Source organism: Ahaetulla prasina, chromosome 3 (assembly GCF_028640845.1).
Source record: "Ahaetulla prasina isolate Xishuangbanna chromosome 3, ASM2864084v1, whole genome shotgun sequence".
Classification (NCBI taxonomy): domain Eukaryota; kingdom Metazoa; phylum Chordata; class Lepidosauria; order Squamata; family Colubridae; genus Ahaetulla; species Ahaetulla prasina.
This window is the reverse complement of record NC_080541.1, coordinates 192,157,872-192,181,148: the sequence shown is the minus strand read 5'-3', so window position 1 is coordinate 192,181,148 and position 23,277 is coordinate 192,157,872. Positions and strand designations below refer to the sequence as shown.

At 39.1% G+C, this 23,277-nt stretch overlaps 1 protein-coding gene across 1 annotated transcript in view; it reads left to right on the top strand.

Moving 5' to 3' along the window:
- Positions 1 to 7,916: 7,916 nt before the first annotated feature.
- Positions 7,917 to 23,277, top strand: part of SNTA1 (syntrophin alpha 1) — a 64,980-nt gene continuing 49,619 nt past the window's right edge. The window contains 2 exon segments of the mRNA XM_058175392.1: positions 7,917 to 8,461; positions 13,269 to 13,454. Of these exon segments, the coding sequence (XP_058031375.1) occupies positions 8,188 to 8,461; positions 13,269 to 13,454 (460 nt within the window). The 5' untranslated portion in view covers positions 7,917 to 8,187.

Below are 23,277 nucleotides of genomic sequence, written 5' to 3'. Positions count from 1 at the left end.
ACCCCTCACCCCGCCATGGTGCAGGAAGCCGACTAGGCCACTCCCACCATAGCCACACCCACCATAGCCATGCCCACCATAGCCCCGCCCACCCAGCAACTGGGCAGAGAACCCCTTGCTAAAATTTTTGAAGCCCACCCCTGGCACCAAGATATGTCCATGTTACACCATTGCTATATAAATTTTCAGAAATCTTCCAGGGGCAATTGAAGGTGCTGGTTGACATCTTTTAGAGTTGTACAAACTCTAGGTAGGACCACCTGTCACCCATGGTTTTCCCCATCCTATTAGAGCTGGCGGAACGGGCATGCTTTTTGTCATTAGTGAAGTAATAATAGATACTGATGACACTGATTTTACTGGCCTATCAAAAACCCATGAGAAGATTGATCTTATCCAGTATTTTAGCCAGGATGTTAGTTACTGAAGCTATGACCTGGCTACTTGTGACATGGAAGAGCTGAGATTTGTATAGTTTCTGTATGGATTTTTGGGTTATGTTTTTATTTGTTCACAGCTCAGAGTTTCACTGGATACAGTAGGTGGCCAGCGATATAAATGTGTTAAATAAATAAACTAGCAAGCAACTTGAGTTTCATCTATTCAGGCTTAATTTATCAGACTCTTTGACATAAAATAACTATTATAACCTTAAAACCTTTTGTAGTATCCCATTCACCAAACTCTTCTCTTAAAAGTACACACACCTCCTTTCCTCTTTCCAACAGACACAGTAAAAAGAGGAGGAAAGGCAGCAAAATGGCAATGGGAAAGAGTAGCAGAGCTGGGAAGGGAAAGAAAATGGTGGAAATAAGGCAAAGCCAAGGAGTAACTGGACAGGGAAGATATAAAGATAATCTGTAAATACTCTTCAAACTAGTTTTCAAAGACAGATGAACGTTTGTTTTAGCAATAATTTGGACAGCAGACAGACTAATTAGGAAAGTACTTGTGGCTGCAGCCACATTACCATTGTAAACTTGAATGTCCAGAGTGCATCTGGGAAGCAAAGATGACAGCAAAGATGACAGAAGTGTGGTACTTAAGAATCTTTGAGCATCTAGTAAATGTATGCTTTGCTTTCCAAAGGAAATCAGTCACAGTGGGCACACATGGGAACCCTTTGGGTCAACCTTCCTAAGTTACGCTCTCAGATGAGTTGAACGTCAAGTCCCAGATTTTTCCATTACTATGAACATTGGGAAACATGGAAGTTGAACTGCAATACATTTTCCATGTTGGGGAAGGCTATTGCAAATACCTTCTGGAGGAAGTCTAAGGCTAACAACATCAATAATCAAAATTATTCTATTTGTCAGGTACTTCTCAAAGCCTAGCTTAACTAAGCACTAGCGTATTAATACTTCCTGCCATCCCTACATTTTTACATTTTTCAAGAAGTATTAGATCTTTAATATATAAATAATATATCTGAAAACACTACTGTAATAAACCTTTGCAGTTTTCTAGGTCCTTTAAAAGATTTTTGCTGACAACTATGTGAAGAAGAGTTGCAGGATTACATTTTCAAAGGAGACTGTTGCTTAGACATTCAAGACATCACTGTCACTGCAGGCAAGATTTCAAAAGAGCTTTTTAAAAATATACTCTATTGTTTCACACTGCACCGTCTGCCTTCATTCCCAAGTCTTCCAGAAAAGAAAAACTTTTAAAATGACACCTAAAAGCATGTTGACAATTTCTACACTAAACTGATCAAAAAGAAAAGAGCTGAGAAACAGGACCTCATTTGAAGTGCAAAACAAAACTTTTTGATTCCTATTATGGATATTCAGTTACTTAAAACTCTGGTGGCATTTAGACCATGAAAATTGAGTGCAAGCTATTTTGCAGGCATGAACAAGAAAAAATGTTTTGGAAATTTGAATATGAAAGGAAAGAGACTGCTAAACTGTGGTCTACAGGACACCCAGATTCTTCTCACAAATCTTATTGTTGAGTTAGGTATGGCCTATCTTATACCTGTACATGTATGTTTTCCTACCTAGAGGCAGAAACTTACATTTCTTGCCATTGAATAGCATCTTGTTGGATAGAGCCCATTGTTGAGCCTACCTTATGAGGTGTAGAAATCCATCATTCATTCTCCTGTTTTCTACCAACTTCAAGACTTAATAACCCCCCCCTCCACACATGCCAGCTAAGGAAAGTACATGAAAAGGGAAAAGGGTTTTAGTCTTGGCTCCTAGTGATATCACTGTGTTACTGCTACCTCCTCTACAGGTTTCTGGAATTACAAGCCACATACAAAAAGTCCTGTTTATTCCACAGTTGCATGGTGCATGGCTTAGCACAGTGATTAAAGTGTAGCATTGCAGGCAAACTCTGGCCACAGCCTGGAGTTCGATCCTGATGGGACTCTAAGTTGACTTAGCCTTCCATCCGCCCAGAAGTCAATAAAATGAGGACCCAGATTATTGGGGTCAATATGCAAATAATGCTTCTACACCAGGGGTGGGTTCCAAATTTTTTTACTACCGGTTCTGTGGGCGTGGCTTATTTGGTGGGTGTGGCTTGGTCATGTGACTGAATGGGCGTGGCCAACTTGAAGTAACTCAGGGCAAGGTGGGGTGGCACCTTGCTGTGAATGACATCAAGTTGGCCACGCCCACTCAGTCACATGACTAATGTTGCAGAGACAGAGCGATTTCTCCCGGGGGACAGCCAGAGCTTGGCCACTTCCTCTTTTCCTCAGATGAGCTGCCTCCAAGTCCCTGCAAAGGGACACACACACACACACACATACACACACAACACAACAAACTCACACACAATGTAAAAGCAGCTGCACTTCACCCAAAATGGCCCCTGCACTAAGCACAGCCACAAAAAGCTCAAAAACCAACTTTCACACTTTACACACACACAACACAACACAACTGACTCTCTCACACACACAAAATGCCACATACAGCTTTGTGAGATTCTGGGTGTTTGTGTAGTTAGAGTGAAACACTACAGAAACACCAAATCTCAGAAAGCTGCACAAATATTTTATTATTTTATTTTATTTATATTTTTTAGATCAGGGGTCTCCAACCTTAGTAACTTTAAGGTTTGTGGACTTCAACTTCCAGAGTTCCTCAGCCAGTAAAGCAGGCAGATTGAATTGCTGACTGAGGAAATGGATTGCAAGCAGGCAGATTCAGTTGCTAGCTGATGCAACTGATGTAAAGCATGGCTTTGCCAGCCTGAAAGGAGCAGCAATTATAGGTAACTGAGGAGTGGGGATTGGGTGGGCCAGAGGAAAAAAAGATTTTAAAAGGCTCCTCTGATGACCCCAGCTGAAGTTTCCTAATAGCAGCCCAGAACCTCTTAACTCAGCTGGGATTGCCAGAGGAGCCTTTTAAAACCTTTTGTTTTAACAATCTCTTCGGCCGAAAAAACTTTTAAAGGGTTCTGATGATCCCTGCTGAGCCGTGCGATCACCAGAGGTTTTTTTTTTTAATTTTAAAAGCCTTTTTTTGGCTGAAGAAACGATGCTTTTAAAAGTAAAAAAAACCCCAAACCTTTGATGATCGGGGAACTGGTTTGGGGGCATGGCCAGCCAGCCATTACTACCGGTTCTCCGAATGCCAGCTGATGTTTACTACCGGCTCTCCAGAATCGGAGCGAACCGGGAACAACCCACCACTGTTCTATACTGTAAACTGCCCAGAGAGTGTAGTGGGGTGGTATATAAGTCTAAATCAGGGGTCTCCAACCTTGGCAACTTTAAGTGTTGTGAACTTCAACTCCCAGAGTTCTGGGAGTTGAAGTCCACAAGTCTTAAAGTTGCCAAGGTTGGAGACCCCTGGTCTAAATGACATTGCTATTACTGTTTGCCAAACAGCAACATATGACTCAAATACTGTAATGGAAGTGATGAGTGTGTGTGTACATGAACATGAATGTGTTGGGACCAGGGAGATGGCTAACCTGGTATGGTTCTGATCCAGATTTCTGTTTACACATGTGGAATGCCCCCAAAGCCATTTCATTTAGAGTAAAAAATGACTGCATCACACAATAATAGAAAATTTTATACATTCTGATGTAACAAAATTTCTATCATTACTCTGTCAAACATTGCTAAAAGAATGTTTCAGTATTTCATATCTGAAGTAATTGAATATTACCATTTTAAAAAATAAAATGTCTTACTGCGTGCACCAAGAGATTTTATGCACGATGCTGGAGAAATATTCATATAGCCACAATGGGAGAGTGGGCTGTGAAGATGGCAGAACTTGCAGAAATGGCAATATTGACCTGTTTGGTCACAGATAAAATCCTAAGTACTTTCATAAAAGACTAAAAACTTTTTATGGACTTTTTGCTTAAAATGGGGAAAAAATGAAATGGTGATTTCTGGATTTGCTAAGTAAAAAGGGTTGAATATGGGACAGAGGGGAACTATGCAATCTAATCTTAGAGAAAAGGAGGAATAATAAGTTTGTAACAGCTGTAAAGAAGATCAGAAGTCACTTCTTTAATTGTATTTTTTTCTTTACCTTTTTATTGTCTCACACACTTTCTTTTATCTTTTCCTTAATATCCCTTTATATATGTTTTCATGTAAAAATTTTAAATAAAAAATATATTCAAAATGCAAATCATGGTTAAAATCCAAGTAATATATGAATATCAACAGCAAAAGTCAGCGCAGTATAAAATATAAAATGAGATTAAGATTTACAGGAATTTCTGTCTCAGCAATTAAAAGGTTAAAGGAACTCAAATGTTAGATGATGGATCCTAGTGTTAACTGGCATAATCTCCAAGGCGGGGACTTTAGCTTGTTTTCCATTAACAAAACAGAGCATTTTCTAGATTTACTGCATGCTCCTGTAATGGAATCTCCCAAAACAACTCTATAACAAACCAGATTGCATCAGGGATTTTGAAGTTGGGGCTAATAGATATGAGCTCTGTTGGTTTGCTAAACTGTTGCAACACAATATTTTTTGCCACAGAAATAGTTTGGGAAAATTTAATTAATGTATATGCATTGTATACTATTTTGAGTTGTCATTTCTCATCCTTTAACAAAAAACGTCTGCTCAGTGTTTTTTTCTGACAGTGCCATAGAACCTGTTTTATCATTAACTTATAGCTCGCTGCAAAGAAGCCTTTTATTCCTGGTATTCTCTACATGTGTTGGACTGTAATTTCCATCACCCCCAATCAGTACAGTACAGGTATATTGGCAATTACTACCTGACATATCCAAAGGAATGGAAAAAATAAAATAAAACAAAACCATAGTTTCCAGATTCACCAAATGCCACCTTTCTTCCTCCACTACTGTGCTATCAATATTGCTGTCATATATTTGAAACCTAGAATGTAGCGCATTAAAGCCTACCAGTCTGATATCTTATAAACTAATTGTATTTTAAGCCTTAGATCCTATTTAGATCCTTAGATCCTTCATCCAATATGCCCCTCCTTGTCTCCAATCTTTGTCCTTAGACCAGGGGTGTCAAACTCACGTCATCATCACGTGACATATTGGGACTTTTTTCCCTTTTACTAAACTGGAGGTAGACGTGGCCAGGAAATTTTTAAGAAAATGTTGGATAATCATCTGACTGAGATGGTGTAGGGTTTCCTGCCTGGGCAGGGGGTTGGACTAGAAGGCCTCCAAGGTCCCTTCCAACTCTGATGTTATGTTATGTTACATCTGGCCCACGGGCCGTGAGTTTGACACCCATGCCTTAGACCTTTGTCCTTTATCTGACCTTTGTCTTTTGTCTTTTTTTTTGTCCTTTTACCTGTCAATGAATACTTCAGCTTCAACCGCAATAATACATGAGCACACAATAGATACAAACTTAAGGTAAACAGCTCCAAACTCGATTGCAGAAAATACAACTTCAGCAACAGAGTGGTCAATGCCTGGAATGCACTACCTGACTCTGTGGTTTCATCCCCAAACCCCCATAACTTTAACCTTAGACTGTTGACCTCACCCCATTATGCACCACATGGGGTGCATAAGCACACCAACATGCCTACCATCCTTGTTTTAATGTCCCCATTTATTCGTATCTATTTCCTGTATTCATAATCATGTTTATACTTATATCTGTTATCTTATACATGCTTGACAAATAAATAAATAAATAAATAAATAAATAAATAAATAAATAAATAAATAAATAAATAAATAAATAAATAAATATAATAGAGATTCCAACAGAAGAGAATATTTGTAGCTCAGGGTTGAAGATCCCGGTACTCTCTGAATTTGGCTGCTTGCTTGTAGTTCTTTCATTACCCAACTACTTAACACCATCAGTATTGAATTGGATTCAGATCTCCCCATCACTGCACTTCACAAGCATTCAAGGTGTATTATTTCTTACATTCTTTTTCCTGTCTCTGTTATATAAATGGTAACAGAAGTACATGTTAAAGTTCAGAAATTTTTCAGGTTTATGCCACTCATGGGACTTCATGAACGGAGGCTGCTCTTGAAATTTGCTAATTGTGGCTCAGGAGAGAATTACTTTTATGGTTACCAATATAAAGCAAGTGTAGCTATTTTAATCTGGACAGTCTTGAAAGGGTGTTCTTCACAAGCAGTACATCTAAGAAAAGAATTGGGGTGGAGGGAGAGTCAGAAATTCTATACCAGTGATAGCTAACCTTTTTGCCAAAGGTGGGGGAGTGCAGGGAGGGATCGTGCGCATGTGTGCCCACACCCATAATTCAATGTGCCCCACACCCTGCACATGTGTGCGTGACCCCCCCCACGCTCCCCCCGCACATGATGGCACGGTGGGCCCAATAGGCCCGTTTTTCGCCCTCCCCAGGTTCCAGACACTTTCTAGGAGCCTCGGGAGTGTAAAAAGTGTAACGGCTTTCCCCCCACCGGAGGCCGTTTCCTGACTTCCGGTGGGCCCGAAAATCAGCTGGCCACCATGCACGTGTGCTGGAATTGAGCTAGGGCAATGCTTGTGTGCCCACAGATATGGTTCTGCGTTCGCCACCATGGTTCTATACTGTAATAGGACAATGCTGCAGTGCTGTTCACTGTATACAACCAGGCAACACAACATTCATGAGAAGGTGAAGCAGAATCAACCTAAAATAGCAACAATGTTCTATTTTGTTTCAAATTTCAATTTGCTTCTATTATTTTAGACTCAAGTCAAAATCAGGAAATGCTACTTCTCAAACTGAAAAGTCTTGAGATCCATTAGATCACCTGCCCCAAGGTTATTCACATTTTAAATATTAGTAACACTGGAATTCAGCCTGAATTGCGCTTAGCCACAGGCCGAAAGTTGCTGCTGATCATAAGCATTGTGGAATACTACAACTATTTCAACAGGTTTTCGAACTGTGGTTTACAAGACTTTCACAACAAGGAAATCTAAGCAGCAGGTTCTTTCCCAATTTGAAAAAGCAAATATTGGTGCCAGCCTTGGAGAACATGCCATCCAGACACAGCGATTCACAGACATGAAGCTCAGAGGCACTTTTACATCAAAATGCCAGGCTCAATTGTGTTCTTCTTTGGGATTCTGTCCAAGCTGTTCTCTAAGTTTAAATGAAAAGGAAAATGGTGGCCATGACTGGTAAAAAGCGGAAAGTGAAAAAGTTATGTTCTGGAAAGGAATACACTGAAAGCACTGTGGAAATTCGTTGGTATAGAAACTTCATCTGTTAAACTCTGGCCTGCCCTAAGTGACACTAAAAAAATAAAAATAAAAAAATATGTGGCATCCCCGGTTTCCTGAGGCGAGAGACGTGACTGTACGGCTGGCAATGGCAGCTAAAGGCGACCAAATGCGTGGACAGGGCTTTGACGATTTATGAGGAGATGAGGGCGAGGCCCACCGCTCGCGCTGCCCTCCTGCCCGGCCAGGGAAGCAACCATGCTTCCCTCCTAAACGAGCCTGGGGTATTTCGCCAGACGGGACGTCACGCACGGCTCCCGAACGCCTCCCGTGCCGGCGAGTCCCCTCCCGGGGTAGGAGAGGAGGGTCCAGGGGCGTCTCCCTGGGCGGGGAAGCGCTGCCGGGGACGGCTAGCTCACTCGGCGCTCGGCTGCCCGTCGGGTCCATTCGGTAGCTCTTCGCCGTACGCACGTCCCGATTACAAGCAAGCGGGAGGAGGCGTTGAAGCGGCGGCGGCGGCGGCGGCGAGGGCGGCTATCCGTGGAATGCGCTGAAGATGGCGGCCGGCCGGAGAGCGCCCAAGAGCGGCTTGCTGGAACTGCGAGCGCCGGGCGAGCAGTGGCTGCGCGTCCTGGTGACTCTTTCCGAGGACTTCTTGAGCGTCGTCCCCAGCACCAAGGGCTCCGAGGAGCCGCTGCAGCCGCCGCCCAGCCCCGTGCAACTAAACGGTGCCGAGGCGTGCGCCCTTGTCCCGGACTCGCTAACCAACATCAAGCGCACGGTGCGGATCGTCAAGCAGGACGTGGGGGGGCTCGGCATCAGCATCAAAGGTAAGCGGGAGGGCGAGAAGGCTGTCCATTCGTCTCCATTGTTTTCCCCAGCAACTTTTTGTTTTTTTAAATCACACTTTTTCTTTTCCTTCGCCGACCCCACTCGCGACCCTGCTTTCAACCTGCCTCTTCTTGACACGCCAAATAGCTGTGGGCCAAGCTACAGTACTGGATTCACCTCGTAGTACAGTAAAGCTGTCTGCTTCGTCCCCCGGACTAGGGGTGTTGGCTATTTTTGGGCACCCGAGAGCTAGCGCTGCTTTCCTGTAGCGGGACCGGGAAACTCTCCAGAGTTAAAAGAGTTCTGCTGCCTCCTTTTATTAGCCGCGTTTGGTTTCCTTCAGTAAATGACCTTTGAAATCAGTTTCATTCCTCCCGCCCTTAAGAAAAAGAAACCAAAACTCCGGAGGATGGGGAAAAGGAGAGGAGGAAAGTCCCGACAGAAGCTGACACGAAATTAAGGAATTTATTAATTGCAGTCGAGCTCATTCGCCCCTGAGGAACTGGAACTGTATTAAAGTTTGAAAGTCGCAACTTGGAAAGAATGCTGCATTCTTCTCTTAGCTTGATCTTAGACATCTGCAAAGTGTATGGTTTGCAGACTAAAAATCCAGTCTGAGAAACTATGCAATAATGAACAATTCCATGGAAGAATAGATGATGTAGTCCTCTCCCTCCCTCTCCCTCTCCCCTCCCTCTCCCCCAACTCTCCCTCTTCCTCTCCTCCGCCCTCCATGCCTCCCTCCCTCCCTCTCCTCTCTTCTACTGGATAAATAAAGCTACCTCATCTTAATGGGCTTTCTCTTGAGTTTTTTTAAAAAAAATATAATTTATATAATTATAATTCTTGGAATTTATGTAAATTTTGTTCTGCAAGATCTGATGTGTAGCTTCCATTTTTTAAACATAATGATTTTTCAGATGAAGGTTTTCAGACTGAATTTTCTGGACTTGCGCATTATGGTAAAGTGGATACTACGGTAGCTTGTGGCTTAACATGCTGTGTGAATCCAGCATATCATATTTTATTCAATAAGCAAGAGCTAGGCATACCATAAATTAGCGCAATGCATGAACCAAGATTCTGCTTCATTGCTGCACTGTGAAAGCCCAGGGCTGCTTGCTGTTTACAGGTAGCCAAGTGTGGCCACCTACATTTCCCCAGATTCTGGGTCCATAGGCTACAGTTGCTGTTGCTGTTACTATTGCCTCTTATGAATATGTAAATCCATAGTGTGTGTGTGTGTGTGTGTGTGTGTGTGTGTGTGTATGTGTGTGTTGTTCCATTTGCAATGTTTGCCCTGACATCAAGTTCAAAGCTTAGTACAGTGCTATGCAGAAGCTTCTTAAATATAGGAAGAACTTTTTAGGGTGGAACAGTATTAACAATGCAAATCCTATATATGCCTGTACCCAGTTAAGAATACACAGGACTACGTATTAAAACTCCTAAGAACAGTTTATTTTGCACAATTAAGAAAAAAATAAAAATTGACTAATTAATTGCAGATGAAGTATGAGAACAAGAAATGTTAAGTATCCTTAATAGAGATTTAAATTACAAATTTATATACAGTTGCCTGGAAATATGTTCCTTTAAATTCAGCATGACTGGCTTCTGGGTAACTATATAGCTTTACATTGCTGAAAGGATGAAAGAGGATCTCAAAAAAGCCCTGATACTATTTGTGTGTGTATGAGCTTTCAAAATTGGATATGCTAAAACCTCTGAAATTATAATATGTACCACATAGGTTTGGCCATGCCAACTAATAATTATAACAGTAATAGACCAATATATTTGCAGAGCAATCGGTTTAGAGAAGGCTGGTCTCATGCTTTAGATATCACTTTTCAAAACCTTTGCTTGGAAGAGCTTTTTGCCATCCTGGGAGAAGACGAGGTCACACTTCATTAGTCTCTGGCATGGCTCTTGTGTTCTTATTTCTTGTGACTGGTCATGTGATCTAGAAAGCAGAAGAGGGTAAAATCAGATATCCAATGAATGTTTCTTTCATTTGAATGGAAAGGGTCAGAAATACGAAAGGCAACACATTTCTTCATGAGACTTGCACAGATGTAAAAGACAGAGGGCCTTGTTTATGGGTAAACAGGTAGTATAGTAGAATAACTGGGGAGAATTGGATCTTCTCAAACAAGGGTAAAGCATTCTGATGTCATGTTATCTTTGACCTTCAAATTGAGAAGGGACAGCACACCTTGTATAGAAAAGGATTTTTCATTAGCATGCAAGTGTCATGGGAATTATAGAAAACAAAGTTATCACATCTATAAATAATACTCAGCCTGGTCAGTAAGTATGAATGGAAAGTGAAGGAGTCAGCCTTTTTCTATCTTGTACATCTAGAGAATCTGGCTTCAGTCCATAAAATCTTGTATTGCAATAAATTTCTTAGTCCTGAAGGTGCTATGAGGATTTGGGGGTGGGGGAGATTCTAATCTTGCTTCTTCTTTGTGTAATCTGATTAGTGACATTCCAGGATTTAAAGATTGTGCAGATAGAATCAATTAATAAAAACAACTAATCTGGGCTTTCTAGTTAGAGGAATATTTAATATCCAGATATATTTTCTTCATTATGTAGATACTTTCAGGTAAGAGCTAAAAAAATCGATTTACATAAAATTTCAGATGTGCTGTTATCTAATATTTTTAGATCAGACTTGTCCTTTAAATTCCCATTTGAGTTTAGAGCTGTACTTTTCTGTGGGAAAAGTTTTGTTTTTACTTTTTCACACACACAAAAAAAAAGGCAGGGGAATATACTCTGGATTATTGGGTTTGTATGGTTGTTCAGCCACTGTTCAGAAGTCAAGATGGGCAACTATATTTAGACTCATTATTGATAATTGATTATGTGGCATCACATTGTTTTTGACTCTTAGCAACCACATATATATTCTCCATTATGACCTATTCCTAACTTGGTCCTTCACAGAAGTAACTGTGAGAGGGATCTTGGAGTCCTAGTGGACAACCATTTAGATATAAGCCAACAGTGGGCAGCAGCTGCCAAAAAAGCCAACATAGTTCTAAGCTGCATAAACAGAGAGATAGAATCAAGAAGTGTGAAGTGTGAAGTGTTAATATCACTTTATAATGCCTTGGTAAGGCCATACTTGGAATTCTGCAATCATTTTTGGTTGCCACGATGTAAAAAAGATGTTGAGACTCTAGAAAGGGTGCAGAGAAGAGCAACAAAGATGATTAGGGGACTGGAGTCTAAAACATATGATGAACGGTTGCAGGAACTCGGTATGCCTAGTTTAATGAAAAGAAGGACTAGGGGTGATATGATAACAGTGTTACAATATCTCAGGGGTTGCCACAAAGAAGAGGGAGTCAAACTAGTCTCAGAACAAGAAGCAATGGGTGGAGAGAGAAGCAGCTTAGAACTAAGGAGAAATTTCCTGACAGTTAGAACAATTAATCAGTGGAACAACTTGCCTGCAGAAGTTGTGAACACTGGAAATTTTTAAGAAGATGTTGAATAACTATTTATCTAAAATGGTGTAGGGTTTCCTGCCTAAGCAGGGAGTTGGACTAGAAGACCTCCAGGGTCCCTTCCAACTCTGTTATTTTATTCTATTCTAAATCTCCCAACAGTACACTCATCATCACTGTAGCTGAGTCCATCCAGTTTGCTCCCCATCTTTTTCTCTTTCGTTCTACTTTTCCCAGAGAGCTGGATCTTAAACTCATTATATTTAGGCTTAAAATGTATTTGTGAGATGTTTTTTGTGTGCAATACCTATGGCACAAAACTTCTGTTTCAAACTCAGTATGTTGGCTAGAAAAACATAGTTGAGTGCCAAAGTCCTGGAAGGAATATAAATAAAGTGATGTATATAAAAGAGTCTTTTTTCAACAATAAAAAAAAGCCAATACAGATATGTTGAATAGAATAGAATAGAATAGAATAGAATAGAATAGAATAGAATAGAATAGAATTCTTTATTAGCCAAGTGTGATTGGACACACAAGGAATTTGTTTTGGTGCATATGCTCTTAGTGTACATAAAAGAAAAGATACCTTCATCAAAGTACAACACTTACAACACTTAATGATAGTCATAGGGTAAAATTTAACATTTAATGATATAACACTTAATGATAGTCATAAGGTACAAATAAGCAATCAGGAAACAATATCAATATAAATCGTAAGGATACTAGCAACAAAGTTACAGTCATACAGTCATAAGTGGAAGAAGATGGGTGATGGGAACGATGAGAAGATTAATGGTAGTGCAGATTTAGTAAATAGTTTGACAATATTGAGGGAATTATTTGTTTAGCACAATCCCACAATATATACATGTGATATAGTATAAGATTAAGACTAATGAATCAAAATATAATAAACTATCTGTCAAAGCTTAAAATACAATTTTTCTCAAGTAAAGAATGTAAAATCTTATCTATAGTACAGTATTGTATCTGGAATGTGGGTAAGTATTTTTATGCATTACTCAGGACAACATTTATATTGTATAATTACTTCATCAGAAAAAAATGTTGTTTTGCACTTATCTCTATTTTCACAGCTGGATCATTCGAACTGCTCTTGTTTAGATATCTTTTGCCCCTGTAACAATTCCAGAACTCTAACTGAGTCTATCCTTAATTACCACCTTTGCACAAAACAAAACAAAACAAAACAAAAACACAAAAAAGAAAGTACAAAAAATACCAGGAAAGGTTTGCATAGCACAAATCTTCTGTTTTCTTTCATATCTTTGTATGACATCTTCTTTAGTGGCTTTTATTTGGGTTTTATTTCTAGGTGGTCGGGAAAATAAAATGCCCATCCTGATATCCAAGATATTTAAAGGGCTGGCTGCAGACCAGACAGAAGCACTGTTTGTAGGGGACGCTATCCTTTCCGTCAACGGTGGTGACCTGTCTGATGCCTCACATGATGAAGCGGTGCAAGCTCTGAAGAAGACTGGCAAGGAAGTGGTACTGGAAGGTAAGCAGACCATTCTAAGGTGGTTGAAAAATGCTGAGCGACTCTCCCCTTCCATTTCTCACATCACCCAATGTTACGCTCTGGTTACCATGACCAAGGATCACCAACAGGATTTTCCACTTTGCATTATTTCTGTGCTTACTGATAGTCCTCAATCCTACGGCCACAATTGAGGCCGACATTTCTGTTGTTAAGTGAGACCTTTGTTCAGTGGATTTTGCCCCATTTTACAGCTTTTCTTGCCACATTTGTTAAGTGAATCACTGCAGTTGATAAGTTAGTAACCCAGTTGTCAAGCGAATTTGGCTTCCTCATTGACTTTGCTTGTCAGAAAGTTGCAAATGGGACCACGTGACCTTGGGACATAGTAACGGTCCTAAGTATGAACCAGTTACCAAGCATCTGAATTTTGATCAGAAGATCATGGGGCTGCTACAAAGGTGTGAAAATGGTCATGTTACTTTTTTCAGTGCTGTTGTAACTTTGAATGGTCACTAAATGAACGGTTGTAAGTCAAGGACCACCTCTGTAAATTAACATCAGGCAGTGATTGCCTCCCCCCCTCCATGGTTCTCATTCAGCTGGATGAAAGAGAATGCTTTAGAAAACTTTTCAAAGAGAGGTGGGAGAATTTCACTGAAATTCTCACAATTAAAGTATGGTGTTGTACATTTACTTAGTTGCAAGGTGATTAGTCATAAACTATCTCTGACTCTGACTCCATTACCTGTACACTCCTCTCTCTTCAGCTTCCCTGCAGCCTCTCTGGCTTCTGATACATCACTTAAGTCTCAAGGAAGGAATGTGGAGGAAAATGTTTCTTTTTCCTTCGGTAATTATTGTAGTGTCACCTAAAATGGGAAGAAATTGTGACATAATTATTTCTCCCCATCCCTAAAAATATCCATAAACCATCCCGTTTTTCATACCAATTTGATAAGGTCAAATTGGTATGAACTTCATAAGGTCATTTGTGCTCAGTTCTAATGTTAATATTATTCCTAGTTTCCTTTCCTGCAAATTAGAAGAAACAAAGGTTCTCTGATCCTTTAATTATTGATAAAGATGCATGAGGAATAGTAAAGCAAGATGATTACAGAAATGAGAGCTCTGCAATTTAAAATATGGCAGATAAGGTAAATGTAAAGGTTCCCCTTGCACATATGAGCTAGTCATTCCTGACTCTAGGGGGCGGTGCTCATCTCTGTTTCAAAGCCAAAGAGCCAGCGCTGTCTGAAGATGTCTATGTGATCATGTGGCTGGCATGATTAAATGCCAAAGGCACACGGAACGCTGTTACCTTCCCACCAAAGATGGTCCCTATTTTTCTACTTGCATTTTTTATGTGTTTTTGAACTGCTGGATTGGCAGAAGCTGGGACAAGTAACAGGAGTTCACCCCGTTCGCGGCACTAGGGATTCGAACCGCTAAACTGCCGACCTGTCGATCAACAAGCTCAGGGTCTTAGCCGCTGAGCCACCGCGTGATATTCTGGTCAAATCCAATCTGTCCAATCCCAATCTACTCAATCAAAACTGTAAGATCCTATACTGCATTGTGACTGCCTGTCTGATTGTTGCTGTGTATTTTGCAGTTTATATATCAATTCAGTTGCAACCCAAATGCAATTAGGAGTACCCAGCTTTTCCTAGAAATAGTCAGTACAGACAGTTATTAGCAACTTCAAGAATTAAAATTCTGCCGTGTTTTGGATTTGAAGAATCTTTGGAAAAGATCTTCAGAATGTTGTAGAGGTAGGGGAGGGAGTTCAGATAGCCCCCATCTACAGTGTCTTAAAACAGATGCATCTTTTCATTGGATCACACAAAGACAGTACAGCTACAGCTCAGTCTGGTAAAAAATGTATTGGATCTAAGGAGTTGCAGACTGATGCTACGTAAATGACCCTGCACAACCCATGACACTGCCCCCCCCACTTTTGAATGCAAAATGCTGTGTAACTCTAGACGGATAAATCTTATCTCCCTTTGGATTTGTAAACTGGTTGTATTGACCTTTGAAGATGGCAGTATAGCTCACATGGTCATCAGTTCTAGAACAGCCTGCTGTAATGCACTCTACATGGATCGGCCCTTGGAAGCTAGCCACAATTGATAAGAAGGCGCTGGCCAGCCTTTTAGTGGGTGAGAGCCATTGCAACTATTTAACACTGATTCTACAGAAATGCATTAACTTCCAGTAGGTAAAGTCAAGAGGTGGGTTTCAACCTTCCTTAAAGGTCCTTTGGGCTCAATACCTGCACATCTCCAGCATCTTCTCCTTAAAGCAGAACCATCTAGCTAGTCCACCTATGTCATGTTGGGATGCTGAGAATTCTTCCCTTCTCCATGCATGTAATTCAGATAGAATTACAACAGATAGAAGACAATGTTTTTCTACTGTTGCTTCTTCTCGATGGAACACCTTGCCCTCGGCCCCCCCTCCCGGGAATCTGGATGGCACCTCTCTTATAATGCTTAGAGAGGCAGCCAAGGCAATAATTCTTCATGGAACTTTCAATTTTTAAAATTGCTTTTGAATATTGGAGATGCATCAGTTGATAGTTCTATAAATTATACATATGTGCCATTGAGTTTACCTGGTTATATTGTAAGCCACCAAGAATGTTCGTGGAGTGTGGTAATAACTATAATGAAGTAGGTAAACGAACAAATATCACCCATCTGCTCTTTCCTAGAAATATAGACTTCTAACTCCTGTGATAGTTTAATTGCAGTAGTGATCTGGGATCTCTCGTCCTCAATGGAAACAAAATATGCCAACTCAACATCTATGCAAGAGAAAGAATAAAATACAGCTTTTTTCTTATTCTTAAATCAACTTGAAGGGTAGCTTTTGTCATATATGGAACACCAAATTTAACTGACGAGTCACCTGGCTGCAGCAGAAACCTTTCTTTTTTTCACTGTAGTAATTAAGATCACATCCCAGAGTTGCATTCTGTGACGATGCACACTGTTCTAGCCTGGCACAGCTCATTGGCTTCCAGTCTTCACCCAAAGTTGTTCAAATTCAAAAGACTAGTGGTCAGAAATTCAGGGACAGAATTATTATTATGTATTATAATATGTATTATTATTATTATTTTTTAGAGAGGTATTACTCCTCCAGCACTACTCCTCACTCCGAGACTCCTGCTCCAGATTTTGCCTCGAGGTTGACTCCTGAAGCCTTACCCCATAGATGGGTATAGACACAAGGCAATGGAGGTTTGAGATTGGAGTTTTCCTTCTCCTACATGAGTTGCCTTTCAAGGCAAACGGACACCATTTTTTCCCCACACACACAGCTAACAAAACTTCCCACTTACACTCAATCAAACAGCCACTCTCCCTACATACATACATGCATACATACATACATACACACACACACACACACTAGTCCCAAGACTTGTTTTTTCCTACCTGTGTATCCCAAAAAACTGAGACCCTAATTGTTTGTCAGCAGGAAGAAATTGACATCTTTGTACAGGTAGTTCTCATTTACTGACTGCCCTGTTTAGTGACCTTTCAAAGTTACAAAAACTGGAAAAAAAGCTTTCCAGCCAATGCCTACTTTTTTTTTCATCTTTGCAGTGTTATTCAGTCACAGTTATTCAGTAGGCCGCGGTGTGGCTCAGGCTGTAAGAAGCCTGTTATTAAAACACAGCTGCCTGCAATTACTGCAGGTTCTAGTCCCACCAGGTCCAAGGTTGACTCAGCCTTCCATCCTTTATAAGGTAGGTAAAATGAGGACCCAGATTGTTGGGGGGGCAATAAGTTGACTTTGTAAATATACAAATAGAATGAGACTATTGCCTTACACACTGTAAGCCGCCCTGAGTCTTCGGAGAAGGGTGAGATATAAATGTAAATAAAAATAAAATAAAAATAAACATGACCACCATTACAGTCAGAACAGTATGCCTAGACCTGTGCCTGATCTGTGGTTTTTTCCTCTCCCTCTTGCAGAGCAGAAAGATAAGGGAGGAAGGGATTACAAGAGAATAAGCAAGCATACTATGGGGAGTATACATCAAAAGCAATGTGCTGGTTCTGTCAGCCTCGAACCAGATTTATTGATTCTAGATATTTGGAAATTACCAAAACTACTTGATCAGAATATATGTAACTGATTACTGGAAATATATTTTACAGAGACTTGAGTTTATTAACGCCTATTATTTGGGTGATGGGGTGGTAGGGGAAGTATGGATTAGCTGCTTCTGTCAAGCAGGAGGTTGTGTCTGCTGAAATTTATCTGTCGTTTTTGGGAATTGTAAGCTATTACAAATAATTACACTTATCTGGGGAGAAAATCTAGTATTTCCTGAAATATTTAGGCCACTACTTCTCCTGTGTACCCAAATACCTGGATAATTATAAATATACTGGACTTGCCCTTCCATTTATATTTGTATTATGCAATTTGGTTTAATACTTGAATAACTGAAAAAAACCATGAAGACACATTCAGTTCCAAAAGCTTGGCTTGTACAGTCATGAAAACTTGATAGAAGTCATCTTCCCTGCTTCCTCTTTCTCTTTAACTCCAAGAAAGTGAAAAGAAGGAAAGTGGCTGTTGTTTCAGAAAAACAATGGAACTTCTTTTCTCTATGGAGTTGAGTGGATCTACAAGTATCAACATTCCTTGTAGAATCTGACATGAATAATATTATTTTCTCTGTGGAAATGGTGAGGTTTATAATTTCAGTCCTAGGAAAAATAGATGTCCTGAGATTGGGACAGCTCTCAATGCAATAACTTGTCAAATTCCTTGATGTGTCTCAAATTAAAAGGGAAGGAGAAGGTGATGGCAAGTTCCTGAAGTCTGAATCTAGTACAGTGTTTTTGATGTGAATCTTCTTACAAGGAATCAACATCTTTACCACACCCCTAGCTGAAAATCTCAATATAGAAATGTCTGTTTATCATATCTGGTTAAAGCAAAATAGATTTGATTTTAAAAGGTCTGGATCTCTTCCATGTTTAAGAAACAGTTTGCAGTCCCAATTTATGCAGCTCTTGACTCTGAGCTCCAATCCTTCTTTTGAAATCTTCTTACTCATTTGCATCTTCTTTTTGTTTGGCTGATACAGTATAGATTTATTCAACTTACTTTTCCATATTGCTGTCTATAAATAATGATGCAATGGTTCCTATTCTACAGGCTGAGATATAATTTCTATAGCATAAAACCAGTAGTGGGATTCAAGTGATTTAACAACCGGTTCTCTGCCCTAATGATTTCTTCCAACAACCAGTTTGCCAAACTGCTTAGAAAGTTTAACAACCGGTTCTCTCGAAGTGGTGAGAACTGGCTGAATCCCACCACTGGATAAAACTCAACATTTCATCAGAGACAATAGAAGTCTGTTTATAACATTAAAGAATGGTAGTGTTTGCTTAGCAACTCTTGTTTTCTAATCTGTGCGTTATATACATGAACCTTTGTTTATAATTCTGTATTTCTTACAATACTCCACACTTTTAAGGTGATTAGTTTATTATTACTATGGTTACTAGATTTGCAATTATATAATAGCTTCTTCTAGTTTAAAATAAATACTGGCTCTCATTTTCTTGCAGAATACATCTGAATTTTTGTAGGAGAAAATTGTCATCCCATAACCTCTTGCTAAATTGGAGTGTGGAACTTGACCATCCAAGGAAAGAGAGCTGGTGAAATAATGAGTTGAGGATTTAAAATCCTTGCTTGGCCATGAAGGTCATTGGTTGTTAACCAGCTTGCTGTAATTTATTGTATAACATTTTTGTGAAGGCCTATAGCAAGTGGGACAATGTCCACATCAGCTTTTCCCAACTCACCAGAATTCCTCAGTGCTGCCACTTGGAAGAAAGACTGCTTTAAACTACTTTGATCCTTGCAGATTATAGGTAGAACAACAATAAAGCAAATTTTGCTCATTTCATCACCATCAATAAATCTTTAGACATCTATATTGTTATAGCATGGTGGAGAATCTGTGGCTTTTCAGGTGCTTTGGACTGCATCTCTTTTTATTCCTAGATATTAACCACTGATTGAGGGTTGATTGGAATTGCCATTCCTACTCCACGTGGGAAAGACAGATAAGGCATCTATTTCTGTTACTTGAAATAATCAGGGGGAGATCCTTGAGTTTAACTATCTTGGTTCTTGTGAGTGACCACTGATGGTTGTCCCTGAACTTGAATGAAATGTCAGAAATACTCCTTAAATGAACAGAATCTCTCAAATATATAAAATGTGACAGGCTTTAGAGTTTGACAGAGAATTCCAAAGAAAAGTTTTTAAGGCAATTTTGCTATTTGAATTTAGAGTCAGGGAATAGTAGAGAATCTGAACAACAACAAAAAATTGTGCTATTTTTTAAAAAAATCACATTTATAGTCACATTTTTATCAGTTTTCAAGCATCACAATATACCGTACTCAGGTATATAACTGGATTTCAGCTTATCTGGAAGAGGGAATTAAAAGAGTGACACTAATAAAGCACTATGCAGGTTTAGAAAATTCTACTGAATTTTTCTTAGATTACAAGGAACCCAAAGTACATTGAAGGAGGTGGATGGAAAACACACCTTAGGGAAAATACACCTTAGTTTTTGGCCCCTGGGTAAAACATAAGATTATCCAAGTTTCTATTTCACATTATGTGTTCAATCACTACTTGTATTAATCTGTTCTATGGAGTACTTGTAGAAAAATGCTGCAGGGAGATATCTCTGGCCTCATTTCTTGTAATGTGTGGCTTCTAATCAAATATATCTTTGTAATTGTGAAGAGTCAATATTCACTTGGTGGCATTTAATTAGTTAATGTCAATAAGTGCATGAACTTTGCCTACAAAAGTTTATGTTCAGAAACAACCCAGTCACAAAAGTCTATGAGAGCATGGGAAATCTATCAGCTACCAAGAAAACTGTAGGCTATTTCTACATTTTTAGCATTTCATACAAAAAAAAAATGAGAAAAGGAATTTTCTTTAAGCAAAACCAATTTCATATTCAGAACTATAGTTGATTTAGTTAATCCATACTTACAGCCTTGGCAAATTCTTTCTGTAAAGTTCAGATCTCTTGTTGTCTCTTGTTGAAACATTATAAAAAATTAATAGAAATCGTTCTTTTATAACAACACATTTTTTAAAAATGTCGGAGTGGAATTGTTGATCTCTGTGAAGGAAGTTGATCCTTCTGTGGCTTCAGTTAGAATTGATCTGCTGGAAAATATGATGAGAATGGCTTGGAAAGTTTCAGAAACTTAAAACTCGAACTTTGCTGGATCATAGCAATAGTTTGCCAAATTGAGCGTCTATATACGCTCACACAAAATAACTCAAGTCACAAAGGAAATACAGCAGCTGCTATTTTTTAAAAAATAAATAGTATGCTTATTCCCAATACTTTTTGGACACTAACCAACCGTCAGGGAACAATAAAAAAGAAGGGAAAATAATTGTACCTTATTAATTTTACTATTCATAAACAGAACAAACTATAAAAAATGTAAGTCTGGGAGTTCGTATTTGTAGATGGACCTTGCAAAGGCGACAGAGAGATTCCATTTATAAAGTAGATAAACTTGAGAACTTGCCTTTTCTGGTTTTGTTTTTTGCCCTATACTTTGATTTGTATAACTCAACATAATCTTGCAGAAATATTTGCAGGTTCTGATGCTCTCATCAAAATGACAAATGTGTGTACAATAGAAACAGAGTTTGCATCATGATACACAATGCCGCATTCATCATTTGTCCCTTTGCCTATTCCATAGATGCCTCTGTGGGAGTCTATTCAAGTTACTTTGTTTTACTTTGTTTTGTTTAATTAATTTATTTATTTGGTTTTACTTTGATTTGGACTAGAGTTGCATGAATAAACTCTTTTGGGATAAAACAACTTCTAGTACTCTTGCTTTTAACAGAAACTGAATGTGTACCTTAACTTTTGAGCAGGCAGAAGTTGCCTGTTCTACTCTTGGATGAATTAAAGCTAGAGAAAGGAAAATACCTCTTAACAATGCTGTATTGATAGTGAGAAATTATTACCATGGAGTATATCATGAGCTGCTATTTTAATTAAGGAAGTTTGCAAAATGCAGACCACTTTCACAGTTTAGCCATTCTTCTGATTGCAGATGATTGGCATGTCGCTTTCATTGGTATTATTACAGCCATTCTCCAAGGAAAAGCTTTCAAACACATGATTGCAAGCTGGTGGTCTAATTTGTAAAACTTCCATACACGTAAAACAATCTTAGTTGATTTAAGGTTCATTTGATTGGTTAAATGTGCCATTCACTTCAGTAGTATATTAAAATAGCACATAGCCCGGTGTGCATGTGTACTATATATCAGGGGTGAAATCAAGCAGATTCTGACAGGTTCTGGAGAACCGGTAGCAGAAATTTTGATTAGTTCAGAGAACCGGCAAATACCACCTCTAGCTGGCCCCAGAGTGGGGTGGGAATGGAGATTTTGCAGTATCTTTCCCCTGCCATGCCTACCAAGCCACACCCACAGAACCATTAGTAAAAAAATTTGCATTTCACCACTGCTATATATACCTATTGAATGTTTATCTACTAAATGACAAGGGAGTAAAATTGCATCTGGCTAACCTTGTCTAGAGGTTAACCTTGGAAGCTAAGAAAGATTGGGTCTCGTAGTTACTATCAGGATGAGATAACACTAAGGATTATTAGAGTTATGGAACAGCAGGTATTTGTCTTGAATAATATTTTCAGGAAGGTAATCTGAGAAACAGAGGCAAATAATGATAATACAACATGTAGACCCGATGTCTGTGTCATGTTAGGTCATCTCAGTTCAGATTTCACAATTTAAGATAGAAATTGCTATTTCAGTTTCTGAGCATACAAGAGACAGACTATGGATTAATATGTCTCCATAATTTCATTTCCCTACACATCACTTCCTTAAGTTCATAAATATATTCCCATCTTCATAGCAGAGCAACTTCCATAGGTTAAGTAGCATTGATATTGTAGATGTTACTATATAATATTTAATAGTTACTGCTGTACATGTCCCAAATTCCTGACAACAGGAACATTCTGAATTATTCCAGTTTGTAGAACCAATTTAACTATCATTACTGTCAGATTTACACCAGACACAGCAGTAAATGTTGTCTTTCCAGGAACTCAATCCTGGCTTTCCTTCCTCCCAGCCTTGAGAATTGTGCATATCTCTTCCTTTTTAAGTAATTACTTTGTCCAAAGACTTAATCCTTCTTGCCTTGTCAGTGCCAGGTCTTATACCACCATGTCTGATTATTATTATTAGTATGATGGTTAGTCACAGAGTCAGCCAAATGTTTACACTGGATTTGGCATTTTTATTTAACTTTTGAGGCCCTCCTAAGGACCTGGGATACGCAGATATTTAATAATATTAAAGGTATTGTTGCAGAATGTAAACTATTCAAATAAAGTTGCCTTTTACAATTGACTAATGGTGATTTTGTCAATGCCAGTGGCATTTGGACATAGTATTCCAAACGTTTTGGATTACACCCAAGGCACCTATTACTATTGGGACGATCTTTGCTTTATTTTGTCACAGACATTCTACTTCTATTTGCAGGTCTTTATATTTTGTGATTTTCTTCAGTTCTTTCTCTTTTACTGTCTTCAGGTATTGCAGTGTTAACTATCCAGACATTTTTTTCTTTCTTATCGGTAATTGTTAAGTTTGGGGTGTCATGTGGCAGGTACTTGTCTGTTTGAATTCTAAAGTCCCAGAACACTTTAGCTTCTTCATTTTCTATTACTTTGTATACTTCTTGCTT